This window comes from Arvicanthis niloticus, chromosome 5, assembly GCF_011762505.2.
Source record: "Arvicanthis niloticus isolate mArvNil1 chromosome 5, mArvNil1.pat.X, whole genome shotgun sequence".
NCBI lineage: Eukaryota > Metazoa > Chordata > Mammalia > Rodentia > Muridae > Arvicanthis > Arvicanthis niloticus.
Genome location: NC_047662.1, coordinates 16,774,849 through 16,788,214, shown reverse-complemented (window position 1 = coordinate 16,788,214; position 13,366 = coordinate 16,774,849). Strand labels below are relative to the sequence as shown.

General features: G+C 43.8%; 1 protein-coding gene across 36 annotated transcripts in view; it reads left to right on the top strand.

Moving 5' to 3' along the window:
- Eif4g3 (eukaryotic translation initiation factor 4 gamma 3) overlaps positions 1-13,366 on the top strand; it is a 216,975-nt gene that overhangs the window by 114,964 nt on the left and 88,645 nt on the right. For 30 of the 36 annotated variants that reach the window (XR_013110371.1, XM_076933915.1, XM_076933913.1 and 27 more), the window contains one exon: positions 9,983-10,091. The exons of 1 other annotated variant lie outside the window; for it this stretch is intronic. Coding sequence is in view for 34 of the 35 variants with exons in the window: in XM_076933915.1 (XP_076790030.1) it covers positions 9,983-10,091 (109 nt within the window). In the remaining variant the exon portion in view is untranslated. The remainder of the gene's footprint in view (positions 1-9,982; positions 10,092-13,366) is intronic. 5 more of the 36 variants (XM_034503939.2, XM_076933907.1, XM_076933903.1 and 2 more) reach the window with 1 other exon arrangement.

Here is a 13,366-nt window from a genome sequence, read left to right as displayed (position 1 = left end):
GTATTCCACACATAGAAAGTATGTTTCCTATGACCATGGACCCCACCAGATGATCATTGTGCTTGAAAGTAGATGCATGCACAGTTGTTACAGAATGGTATGCTTTGCACCTGAGAGACAAAGCTTCTACTCTTAGAGCAACCTAGTCAGTTTAGCTACTACAGTAGAGAAGAAGAAATGTTATTATTTCCCTCTTTTCCCCCAGTAGCAAGTCCATTGTGGATGGTGACCAAGAGATGCTTCTATCCGCAGAATTACCAGCTGTGGCCTCTGAAAAGAAACAGAAGAGACTAGATAGGTAGAATTTTAAAGTGTCCACTTGTATTGGAATGATGTGCACTGTGTCATGCCTGGTGCCAGTGTAGGCCAGAAGAAGGTATGGGATTCCCTGGAATGGGAGTTACCCAGAGATGGCTGTGAGCTACCATGTGGTTGCTGGGAATTGAACCTGGGTCCTCTATAATAGCAAAAAGTGCTCTTAAGTTCTAAGCCAATTCTCCAGCTCCAAAATAGATTTTTAAAACTGCTGTTCATCTTAGACCTTTCTCCCTCCTCTCTCACCACTTTTAGGATCACCCTTAGAATAAATAATAGCTAAAACTTGGTAAAGGACCTTGTGCCGAAGAGCATAGGTCAGGGAAGGTTGGGAAGTGACTCGTTGGCACACCTTGAATGTAAATCTTCTGTAGTGTGGGGAATTGCCAGAGCCACCATGGTAGTTGCCGTTTCAGATCAGCTCTCCATACCCAACCTGTGGGAAATGGAGACCTGTGAACGTGTGTTAATAAGTCATTTCATACTGTAACAATTAACTGCTTCCTCGTGTTAGGTTGGCAGTACAGGTACACTGTTGTGTTATTAGTGTATAAAATTCAATCAGGAATGAGGTTTCTGCATGTACAATTTGGATATAGGACAAACAAACAAAAAATCTTGCCTTAACTTTTAAAATAGCCATCTTGTTGTCCACGTCCTCGGCAGAGGCAAGTTGGTTATTCTCTTCTGTGAAGCATATTATTATGGTTTTGAATGGTGACTGTAGTAAAGATGGGAGTTATTAAATTAAGTCCCATTGTTCTTCTTGTTAATATTGTAGTGTTAGTACTAGCCCTTGAATGAAATATGTTACTATTCAATATGGTGAGCCTCAGGGACTAAGCTGGCGTGCATTCCTTGTTTTTAAATGAAATGTAATGGTGAACAGGGTCTGTTACATACTTAACTGTTTGGATTTGGAGTGAATTGTGAACTGGGTATGGTGGTGCACACCTTTAATCCCAGCATTTGGGAGGCAGAGGCCTGTGGACAGGCAGGGCTACAGAGAAACTGCTTTATAAACCCTACCACCACCACCAAAAAACCCCCCAAAAAACGAAAAACACTGTTTAGAGTGAATTGTACCCAAAAGATGAGTTTGGCTTGATCTGTTTTTGGCAAAATATCTTAAGATACAATTTTGATTCCCCAGTTGTCTTTAAGCAATCAGGAAACTCTATTGACTTAAGAGCAATTCTGAGCTTTCTTGCACTTTTATGTAGAAGCCAGTGAAGCCGGTCTCCATTGTGTTTTAGGTTGGTTATAGAAACCAACAGTCTCATTAGGTTTTGTTTTCCTAGGTTTTGTAAACTACAGTTAGTCAAACTGAGTGAGTTATTAGCCTTTGCATTTAGAGCATGAGGTTTCAGTTTATATGTGTTATGAAATGCGCTGCAGCAGGAATATATGCACAGCTAGCGGGGGCCTCCACCAGGGGATCCCTGACAGATACCCCAGGCCTAGTATTAAAACTTTATTGTGGGAAGGGAGGGGAGCAGGGACCCAGAGAAGGGGCAGAAGAGGTGTAGAGAGGTGAGAGGGACAGAGAAGGGCAGAAAGAAATAGGCTGACCAAGAACAGGGAGGAACATAGAGGGGGGTGAAGAGAGAGAGAGAGGGAGGGAGGTGGGGAGAAGGGCTGGGGTAGCAAGCAATTAATTCTCTTACATGCTGCTGCACCTGCCTTTTACCAGGTGGCAACATAGGTAGCAATGGCAGCGAGAGATGACGAAAGCTGTTGCTAGGTGGCTGTTGGGTAGAGCCTGGTGGAATTGCCTGTAAGCTAATAACATGCCCTCTGGACACTGGACTCAGCTGTGGGGTGGGATGTGCACAGTTGCTGTCCCATCCTACCTGTTTTAAGAATGCCACGCAGTGAGTAGAGACTGTAGCCATCCAGAAACTGATGTACATTGTTATGAAGAACCAGCATCTTTGATCTGTTGTTTATGTTAGGTCTAGAAAATTAGAACAACTTACTGGGCCAAGGTAGCACATGGCCTATATCTCAGAACTTGCAGGAGAAGGGGAAACAGAAGTTGTGGTCCCAGTCAACTAACTATTGAGGTCAAGGCAGCCTGGGATACATGAGACCAGTCTTTACAGAGAAGCGCAAACAAAAATTAATATAACAGTATGCCTGTACATGTACAGATGATAAATGCTGGAAGTAACAGTAAAGAGAAGTAGGGGAGGTTATGTCCCAGGTCTGAGGTCTTTCCAGACCTCTTTCTCTGAATGTATACATTTGCCTATGTTCTATACCTTTGGGCTTCTAGAAACCATTTGTCACAGCATCCTTACCTCCTCAGACAGAAATCAGCCTCCTGCTTAACCACAGGTGGGTCCCAAAGGACAGTTATCCTTATACATTAGGACTGCCAGCATTCCTTTGTTTGCATGTAAAACAGTTTAATCGATGGGCCATCAAATTGTCTTCTGTTTGTGTCTTACTGGAACAATGCCATTCTGAATGATGTTTCCACATAGTTTGGGATACACTGTTTCCCTTAGACTTGATTGGTTTCTCTCCATCCGGCAGAATCAGAGCATCCCCTTTGTTTAGCTTTATCTTGCAGATTAGTACCAATAATCGTACTTAGTTCTTACTGATTTCTAAAAGCAAAGTTTTTATTGTCTTGTAATTTCTGTGTGCATATACATTGTCTTTTACATACTTGTTTTAGGGAAATATTTGAGTTTTCTGCAAGAGCCCTTTATATGTTAAAGGAATTCTTTGACATATATAGTTTAGTGTTTGCTTTTTGCTGTTGTGACAAAATACTGTAGGCTGGGTAATTTATAAACCTTAGAAGGTTGTTTGGTGATCCTGAAGGCAACAGAGTCGTCCTAGAGCACAGTGTTCCTGGCTCAGGCCTGCCTTTACCATTCCATGGCAAAGGAATGGGAAGGAAGAGGTAGCAAGAGGGAGGAGAGCGAGCAGATGGGCAGGCAGCCTTGAGGGAGAGTGTGCATTCATAACAGACCCACTGATTGTTTGATGGGTTTTTGTTGTTTGGTTTGGTTTGGTTAGGAGGATCTATTTTGCCCTGTCTGGCGTAGAATTAGCTTTATAAACAAGGCTAACCCCAAACTCACAGATGTTGGAACTAAGGGCAATTGCCACCGTACTGGGTCCTCACAGACCACTCTCACTATGAGCCCAGCAGTCTGGCTCTTCCTGCCTCTGCAGCTGCGATGGCCATTACACTTGCAGCAGTAAACCTCATGAATAGCAACTGCAGCCGTGATATACTTCTCTTTATTAACTATTCAATATTTTACTTTATGAATGATCCTTTTTGATACTTTGAAGCTTTTAAATGTTTATATTCACAAATTTTTAGCATTTCTTATTTTGTGTTTGTTTTGTTTAATGGCAGGGTCTCACTGTAGCTGTGGCTAGCCTAGAACTCAATATTTACACCAGGCTGGCCTTCTGCCTCTGCCTCTTGAGTGCTGGGATTAAAAAGGTGTCTAGCTTTTCCTCAATGATTTGATCGGGGGCTTTGCTTTGACAAACCCCTCTTCTGATCCAAGACAGCACAGGTAGGTCATGGATCTCCCCCGACCCCCATGGTCTCTGTCCTGTGCTTGTGCTGAGAAACCCACCTTTCCTTCATTGTCTCCATTGCTTTTGGCCTTATTTGTTGCTGCCATGCCAGGTTAGGAAGTATGTGTGGGTTGTACCGTTCCATATCGTTCCATATGGCAACGTCAGGGCAACGTTGTCCTGAATCTCCATAAGATGTTACGCTCTAGCATCTCAAGCTTAAAGACTGGTCTTTAAGAGACTCAGGTCTTCTTCTGGCCATCCTCATACATAACAGACAGCACACCTTACTGTCTTTCTTCCCCCCTCGTGTTTTCACGGAGCTTCCTAGTATGTCATAGACCTGTATTTAGGTAAAACTAATCACGGCCCTGTTCGCTTCCTGTGCACTGACCAACTACATTAATCTTATGAATTGTGTCTTTCTGTTTACTCTTCTCTCTGGCTGATTCTTCATGAGCAGTCAGATTTAATCTTTACTTTTAAAATTCTAAACATTTATTATTTTATATGCTTGTGGTTTTCCTGCATGTGTATATTTGCATGTTATGCCTGATTTCTGCCTGCAGAGGCCCGAAGAAGGCATCAGATCCCTGGGATTGAAGTGACAGGCCACTGTTAGCCAGTATGTGGGTGCTGGGGACCACCTGAGTCCTCTTCAAGAACACCCAGGCTTCTAACAGCTGAGCAAGTGCAGTTCATTTCTAAAGCAGAATTATTATTTTTTTTTTTTTTTTTTTTTTTTAAGTTTTTCGAGACAGGGTTTCTCTGTGTAGCCTTGGCTGTCCTGGACTCACTCTGTAGACCAGGCTGGCCTCGAACTCAGAAATCCGCCTGCCTCTGCCTCCCAAGTGCTGGGATTAAAGGCGTGCGCCACCACCGCCCGGCCTAAAGCAGAATTCTGATGTTGTTACATTGCTGAGGAAAGTACATTCTTCCCTTCCCATTGCTGTGGAGATCAAAACCTAACACACACACACACACACACACACACACCACACCACACCACACCACACCACACCCATGTAGCCCGTTGGTCCTGCTGTGTTCTGACTCGGCTGCCTGCCTGCCTTCTCTTACCCTTGTGGGCACTCCTGTTTTTCTGTCATTCTTGTACAGGCTGGTCATTCACTTCATAGTGTTCTGCTCAGAGACCCTGAGTGAACTTTCCTTCTCCCTGGAATCATCTCCCTACACTCCACCCCACAAGGGGTTCCTGTTCACACACCCCAGCACCCCAGGGCAAGCTCACCATATTCCCCAGATGCAGCCTCCAGACATTGAGACCCTGATTGTGCAGCCTTTGACTGTTTCAGCTCTCCAGTATCACAAGCCAGGTGGACTCAGTACTTGTTCTTGTGCTCCTTATCTTAGCGTTTATTTCCTTTGACAGATCTTAGATCCGTACCATTCTGGAGAATTTGTCTTAGTTCACACAGCTGAAGAACTGTCAGCAAGTTTGTCTGTCCTTTGGAAGAAGTATGTTTTCTTTCTTCCTCATGGCGTCATTCAGTGTGTTGTTATTTTGCTATTTGTCTTGGGTGTTTCCCAGTGAAAGCCATACGTGTTTATGTTCTCTGGATCTATGCATGTTAAATATGGGAGGCATTTCTTATATTTTTGGTTGTGAGCCTAGCCTTTAACAGCTGAGCCATCTCACAAGCCCTTGGGAGGCATTTCTATGAGGATTATTCTAAAGTTATTGAATGGCCTTTTAAAAGAAAATCAGTTAAACCTATAGAGATAGAATATGTGACATTGAAATGAAGTCTCATGTTGCCAGTGAATGTCTTCAACTTATTTTATTTGTACATAACTGTTGGAAGCCTTTGCCTTCCTCTCAGTGGTAGTAGGGTGGGCATGAGCAGTTAGTATGTCAAGTTTTGTTCCCTGTCTTCTCTAGTACTGTGAGTTAACATGTCTGCTCTAGTACATGGGGTTCATCGCCCCAAAACCTACACAACTTCCCAGATGAAAGTATTGTTTTTTGTTTTTGATTTCTCCTACTCCATCTGTTTCAAAATGTAAATCTTCTGACATTATAGGCTAGTCAAGACCTGGCTGGTGTGTCCTGTGCTGCACTTTGTCACCCTCTGCTGGAACAGAAACAGTGGGCTGAATCGTGCAGAGAAGCATGAAGAACAGTTCTAGATTCCCGTTGTCTGCACACAGCCCAGGCAGAAGCTCAGGCTGTCCTCACAATGTTCTGTCTCAGAAGTGCAGGCGGAGCTGGACTCAGCCATGCTTGCTGCTTGCTTTGTTTAGCAAGATGACGCTCTGGTGTTTTGTGGTTGTTGTCTGTCTGCTGCCCCGTGAGACAGGCTCACAGCCCAGGCTGTGCTTGAATCTATGGCAAGCCTCCTGTCTCAACCTCTTTTGAGTACTGTAATACAGGCTGAGCCACTATACCTGGGTTAAGCTGCTTTCAGGAGGGGTGAATTTCTCTTGTATTTGGGAAGAATCGTTCTTTGCTCCCGAGTCCTTATTAAGAGTGATCATCTTAACCAGAATTTAGAAAGTCATTTCCTGTGTGTTCTTGGAAGCTCATCTTCTGCTGGCATTTAAATTCCCCCTTTCCTCTCTGTCTCTGTCTCTGTGTGTGTTTCCTTCTAGCAGTGGGAACCTGCATCTTTTCAAGGTTTAACAGGATAGCACTTAGCTTTGGCATACACTGGGAACTGTAAGCAGTGAGGAGCCAATGCAGACTTAGTCCTGATCTTTAGCTGTGACTATCTAGAATCTTCAGGGTTTGTATTTTCATTCCCTGCACTCTTTGGGGACATTTTTTTCATCCTACCTACTGAGGTAAGGGGTTTGGGAATCCTTTGAGTGTGTCAGTGTATTTATTCCTGCTGAAACTCATTTTCTTTGTGTGGGTCCAGATGCTCATATTAGAGACCAGATTTAATGTATTTCCTGACTTTTATGACACGTTAAGTGAACCAGTTCATGACATTCATGGTTTGGGAAGACAGAGGACACCTCTGTTGGGCTCATGGTGGTTGAATTGAGGTTATGCCAGATTAAGACTAATAAAGAACGAGATTAATATATTTCTGTATGAATATTGTGAGGTGTAAACTGGTCAAGGTGACCGTAGCACAAACCCTTTAGTTCTTGCTTGCACAGCTGAGCCAGTGGCAGTAGTTCCTCAGCTTGTGGCCTCGTGGTTTACCCAGTAGGTGGCTGAGCCTTAAATTTCTGCTCCCTCAAGACATTCTCTTTATATGTGTGTTCATGTCAGTGTGCATGTGTGCACCTAAGTGTGACTGTACATGTTTGAAAAAGTGGCCATCATGTTGAGTATGTGTGGAAGTCTGAGGGCAGTGTTGGGTGTCTTCTCATGCTCAGTATCCATCTTTAAATTTTGTTTTCTTTTTAATAAAGTTTTTCATATATTTTGGTCATACTCTTTCTCCTCCCCTCCCCCACCTCCCTATACACCCAACTTCATTCATGCTTGAGTTTGCATGTGCCCAAGTGCGAGCGCTCTCTCTGTCTCTCTCTTTGTCTCTCTGTCTCTCTGTCTCTCTCTTGCGCTCTCTCTCTCTCTCTCTCTCACACACACACACTAAATGATAAGACAAAAAAAGTTGAAACAAAAGGCTCCCATGTTTGGTTTCAGACCTGGTACAAGAGATTTGAGATGCATATTTTACACATCAATGCAGACCTGGCCTCCCCCTCAGTCCCTACCTGGCACACTGTGCCCCCAACCCTAAACTTTACAGGGCAGAGGCTGGGCTGCCTTCCCCCAGAGGCTCCTCCCTATATACTCCTAATGTTATTTTTATGAGTTATTTATTTATTTTCTATATGTGAGTACACTATAGCTGTCTTCAGACACAGAAGAGGGCATTGGATCCCATTACAGATGGTTGTGAGCCACCATGTGGTTGCTGGGAGTTGAACTCATCTCAACATTTTGGTCTCTCACTCTTTGTGGATGAGCTCTTTCTCTCCCTAATCCCCTAAAGGCCACTTCACTGGCCTTAATTCTTAGGGCCAGTGATCTTGCCCAAAAGCAGCTTCCTAGTAAACCTGCCTTTAATATAATCTAATGTGATTTAAATTTGCTCTTTTCACTGGCAGTGGAGAAATTACCTGTCACCCTGCCCACCCTTACAAAAATGGGGTCCATTTGTATCTACTCCTGAGCTGAGCTCTGTGAGAAGGGGTTTGACGAAGACATCCCGTTTAGGGCTGAGTGTCTGAAGTCTCTCACTCTCTGCACTCTGTTTCCCCTCCTCTCTACTGCAAGAGGAAGCGTCTCCGAAGAGGGTTGAGCAAAGCACTGGTCTATGGATATAGCAGTTCTTAGGAGTCATTTTGTTGTTTCTGTCATTTCACAGAATAATAGCAGACATTCCCATAGAGCCTATGGCCGTCTAGTCTCAAACTTTAGTAATTTCAGGTATGGCTCGATCTCATAGAATGGACCTCAAATCCAATAAGAAAGTGACTCTTTATTCCAATTTGTGTCTATGCTATCTACCTTTTTCTTTTGAAACATGGTTTCACTGACCCCGAAGTTCATTGATTAGGGAAGGCTGGCTAGTCAGTGGTATAAGTGATGTACTGGTGTGTGCCCTATCCCCAGGCTGAGATACGGCAGTACCCTCTGGTGCTTTTCTTCTTTACCTCTCTTTAGCCCATAGAATTGAACAGAATCAACATTTTAAATTTTGGCTATGAGGCTTTCCTAATGTTTTATTTAATATGTATTTCCCTTGAGAATAAGGATTCAGAACAATTGTGACAGTTGCCATTTCTTTCTCTGTGTTTCAAAATAAAAATAGCGACGTTACCATTACTGTAATCTTAGTAGCCATCGGTGAAACATAATTGTGCAGTGTGAGCAGTGTGATGGTTTAATACATTTGCACACTTGTGGCACTAATTTCCTTTCTCATGATATTTTACCCTCTGCTCATACAACTGTATAAATTACATCCTATACACTCTAGAAAGCAGTGTAAATTTATTAATCCATCATAAATGATCTTTTACATTTATAGTCCACTTTTCCCCCAAGGCAGGATTTCTTTTTGCAGCCCTGAACTTACTTTGTAGACTAGGTTGGCTTCAGACTCAGAGATCTACCTGTATCTGTCTTTCTAGTACTGGGATTAAAGGCAAGCGCCATCACGCCTGAGCAGTCCCACTCTCAGAAGTTTAATACCCTTAATGCACTGCTCCCCCTCCCTGCCCAGAGTAGGGCAGTGCTTCTGTGGCAATTTCTGTAGAATTCAGCATAGGTTATTAGGCTACCAAAAATGGACTGTCACCCTCTGAGGAGAGACACTGCTTTCTTTCTGTGGCTTTTGTGTGACTGTGTCTAGATGCACCAGCCTGGAGTGGGTTCCAGAGTGTGTCTGTCCTCCCTGTGCCATGCTGCTCCCTCTGAGTTCACAGTGGCTCGTTTTCTCAGCCTGCTTGCTCCAGTTTTAGCAGGCATTTTTTTAGTACCAGAGAATGGCCAAATGTAAAATGGGAGTTTCTCCTGTCCTGAGAAGCCAGAGATGTTAACTTGATTTTCAGATACTTCAGAGTTTCCACAAGGCTGGCTCCATAGTGAAGGTGGAAAGGACCTCAGCTACTTTGCATGTTGCAGTCCATTTGAGATCCCAGTGGCCATGGCAGCCATTGGGACTTTTCCATATGCCTGTTTCAGTCAGTCACTGGATTGTAAGCTCTTCATATGCTTGGTCTGCCCTGCTTAGGGCAGATGAAGTGCTTTGCTCAGTATTTTACAAATAGAGCTGACCAAAACGTTTAGCTAGTCTAGGATGATGTTAAACCCTGTCCTCCTATGGAAGCCGTTCCTGCTGTAATTCAGCTTGTGCTTGGAAGGAGCACTGGAGTGGGTGTGTGGGTGCTTGTGCTGTCTTCTCTGCTGTGGTTAATAGTAATCATCTCTTCTCCTCCTCCCCTGCTGCCTCTGTCCTCCTCTCCCCTGTTTATATTCAACTGCCCTGTATACACTCCTACCCCACTTTTCTTTTACTTGTGTGACCTCTTGCCTCCTCTGTGTCCCCTCCTTGCTTGGCTTCCATGTTGCTAGTTTTTATGTTCGCACGCTCATTATCACCCTTTTTTGTACTTCAAATCCCAGCAGCTGCCCAGCCAGGTCCCTGAGCACAGCCCTGTGGTATATGGGACTGTGGAGAGCGCTCATCTTGCTGCCAGCACCCCTGTCACTGCAGCTAGCGACCAGAAGCAAGGTTTGTGTATGACTTGTTTCCTCCCTCTATCTTTAGTCTCTTGTATAATTACATTGCTCTCGGTATCCCCCGTCAGACCTGAGGTTACTCAGACTGCTCTATGCAAATACAAGGTAGAAAGTGAGCTTGTAGGAAGGGCGGGGAAAGGAGAAAGGGTCTTACCTGCCTCGCTGTTGCTATCTATGTGTAAGTGAACACATAGCTTGAGGAGAGGAATCGAAGCACGTATGCTCTATACATTGCTTTGCAAGAGCAGCATAGCTGGGTATATACTTTCCCCATTCCTTGGGGTGCTTGCTAGTTCTCAGAGAAGATAGCATGTTTCCTGTAAGCTTGGGCCCCCAGACCCCATGAGAGAACAAGGAGGTCTGGAAGCCGACAGAAGCCCAGCTGTGATGTCTTGCTGGGCAGCCACCTGGGCCTTCCAGTTTCTTCACTGCCCTGCCAGAGGCTTGAAAGTGAGACATGATCTTTTTTTCCCTGACTGCTGGATTTGGCTTTACCTTTGTGGACCTCCTGTCTAGTCTTGCTCAATAGGAGCAGGGGCAGGAGGCTGTGCTCATCTGCCGCTGGCTTCTCTCTCCAGTGAGTGGTAATATCGTGTGCTCTTTGAGGTCTCCACACACCGGCTCTTTCGTACTGCAGCTAGCTTTTGGGGGTGTTTGTTAATGTTGGGGCTTTTATTGTTGTTGTTTTGTTTTTCAAAACAGGATTTCTCAGTGCAGCCCTGGCTGTCCTAGAACTTTTTAAATGTTGATTCTTAGAATGGTCCTTAAAATAGAAGTATTTTAGCAAATATTCTGAATTTTAGCATGGTTCCATTTATTTATTTATTTATTTTACTTTTTCATAGGGTTTTGTTTCACACAAATTAATTACATTCAAGCTTTTGAAAAGCTTGTTTATTTGTTGGTGGTCTTGTTTAAATGAAGTTTCATACTGTAGCTTAGGCTGGCCTGGAACTTGTTATATAGTGTGAGCTGGCTTCTAACTCTTGAGCCTCCAGAGTGCTGAGAACAGAGAGAGCAACCTGGACGCCTCTGATTGCCGTTTCCCACCAGGTGCAAAGAGGCTGTGAAATACAAGACCCTCCTCCCTAGTGAGTATTGGCAGTGACATTCAACCTTTCATAACTGGAAACCAAAAGACAAAAATCCCTTACCTGGCCCCCTTGTCAGGCCGTCACTCTGCAGCAGACATGTAGACATGTCAGAGAAGAGTCGCGTGTGCTCGAGCTGAGTAATAAGTACCAACGCCATCAGACTTGCTGAGGGTGTAGTAAGTTTGGGGGAAACTGCCTTCTTTTTCTTCTTTTAAAGATTTGTTTGTATGAGTGAGTACACTGTGGCTGTCTTCAGACACACCAGAAGAGGGCATCAGACCCCATTACAGATGGTTGTGAGCCACTATGTGGTTGCTGGGAATTGAAGTCAGGAAGAGCAGCCAGTGTTCTTAACCACTGAGCCATCTCTCCAGCCTGGGGAAACTGCTTTTTGAAAGTGATTAAACACTTACAAAAACAAAAATTTGAAACAGGATCTGGTTTGGAAGCTCAGGCTGTTTGGTAACTCATTATGTTCCCAAACTGATGTCAGAGTTGTGACCTCCTGCCTCTAGGATTGTAGCTGTGTACTGCCCAGCAGTGACACATTTGAAGCAAACATTCTTGTATGATTTTACTCATAGTGACGAATGATCTTTAGTAGATTTTCCTTACACTTTTAGTGCACTTGTGTACAGCTGTAATCCACCTGCACACATTGAGCCTGTCTCTGCATAAGTCTGTTGAATACATTTTCATTGCACACCTCTTCCACAGCTAGGCTTCATTATAAAAACATCCATAAAACCTAGAGATTACTTGTTCAGACCTGCCTAACAACATTATTTTAAGTTGTTTTAGAAAAAAAAAGTGCTCAAATACGGAATATTTCTATTTTGATACTTTTAGGTCTGCATATATTTTCAGGAAGGGAAAATGGAAAATTCTAGAATCTAAATTCTAGGTTCTTAAATTAGAGATGTGTACCACCTTTCCCAGCTCATGTGGTGCTGAGGATGGGATCCTGGGTATTGCCTTCTGAGGAAGCTTTCTACCCACTAACACACCCCAGGCTCAAGGGAGCTTTAGCAACTGTATACAATTAGTAGTTGTAATTCAAATGCTACTATAAAATGCTCTCCAGATAGGAGTTTCTTTTGTTCTGTTTTGATTATGCATGTTTCTTTATGCTTGCTTTTCAGACATTAATTTCCTTTTAGGGTAAAGAAGTATAGAGGAATGCACTTACTGAAAAGACTTGTAAGCTGGTGTTGTTCCAAACACCTTTGGGCAGAGTCCAACCTCGTGTGCAGTTCTAGGCCTGGAGCTGCTTAGGGGGACTCCACTGCTATTGTTCCCCCTGACGGTGGTAGTCTGTGCTCTGCCCCTGTGGTTGGTTTTCTGTCCTGTCAATGGAGCTGTCACTGCTGAGGGTCTGCACTGGTAACAGAGTGTCCTTCCTGCTCAAACTGTCTGACAGTTCACCCCTGAGCTGAGAAATGTGGGGTTTGAAGTCACTCTTGAGCCATTTGTTAGTTCCATAGCATCTGGACCAGAACTAATATTTTGTAAAACATGAACATAGTAATCTGTCCTGGTGGTGGGGTAAGAAATGAAGGAAACAATTCAGGTGGGTATTACCCCACCTGTGCTAGGTACTTTATAAATGTCAACTGCATTATTAATCTCATTTCTCAGAATCCCCTTACATGAACAGTTGTATGCACCATTTCCCATTTGTTTAGTGTTTTATGAAGATAAGACAGTGACTCAGTGTTTACAAAGAGAGATCTATTAAATACATGAGGAACTTCACTTGGTGTTCACCTCTGACTGCAGAGAGCACTAAGGCTTTTCTGTTTCTTGAGGGAGAATTCAGCCAGTTCAGCATATTGCTAGCAGGGAACAGGCGCCAGTAGAGATAGACATGGCAGTCCGTATAGTCAGTCTTAATATTTTTGGGAAACATTCCCTCTGCATTCAGAAATGGCATTCTGTTGTAACAGTACCCTAACCCAGCTCGAGTTCTGTTGACATTCAGGGCAGGATTACCCCTCAGATAGAGGATGCTGCCATTCTTGGCCTCTTCCTAATAAATGGCCATGGCACTTGCTTGGTGGTCATGAAACATATAGTCACAAGCACCTGTCTAGGCCACTGGCTGGTTATTCTTATAATTGTGGTACATTCATTGTAGAAACTGGATCAGCAACATGAAAGAAAAACCCGTGTG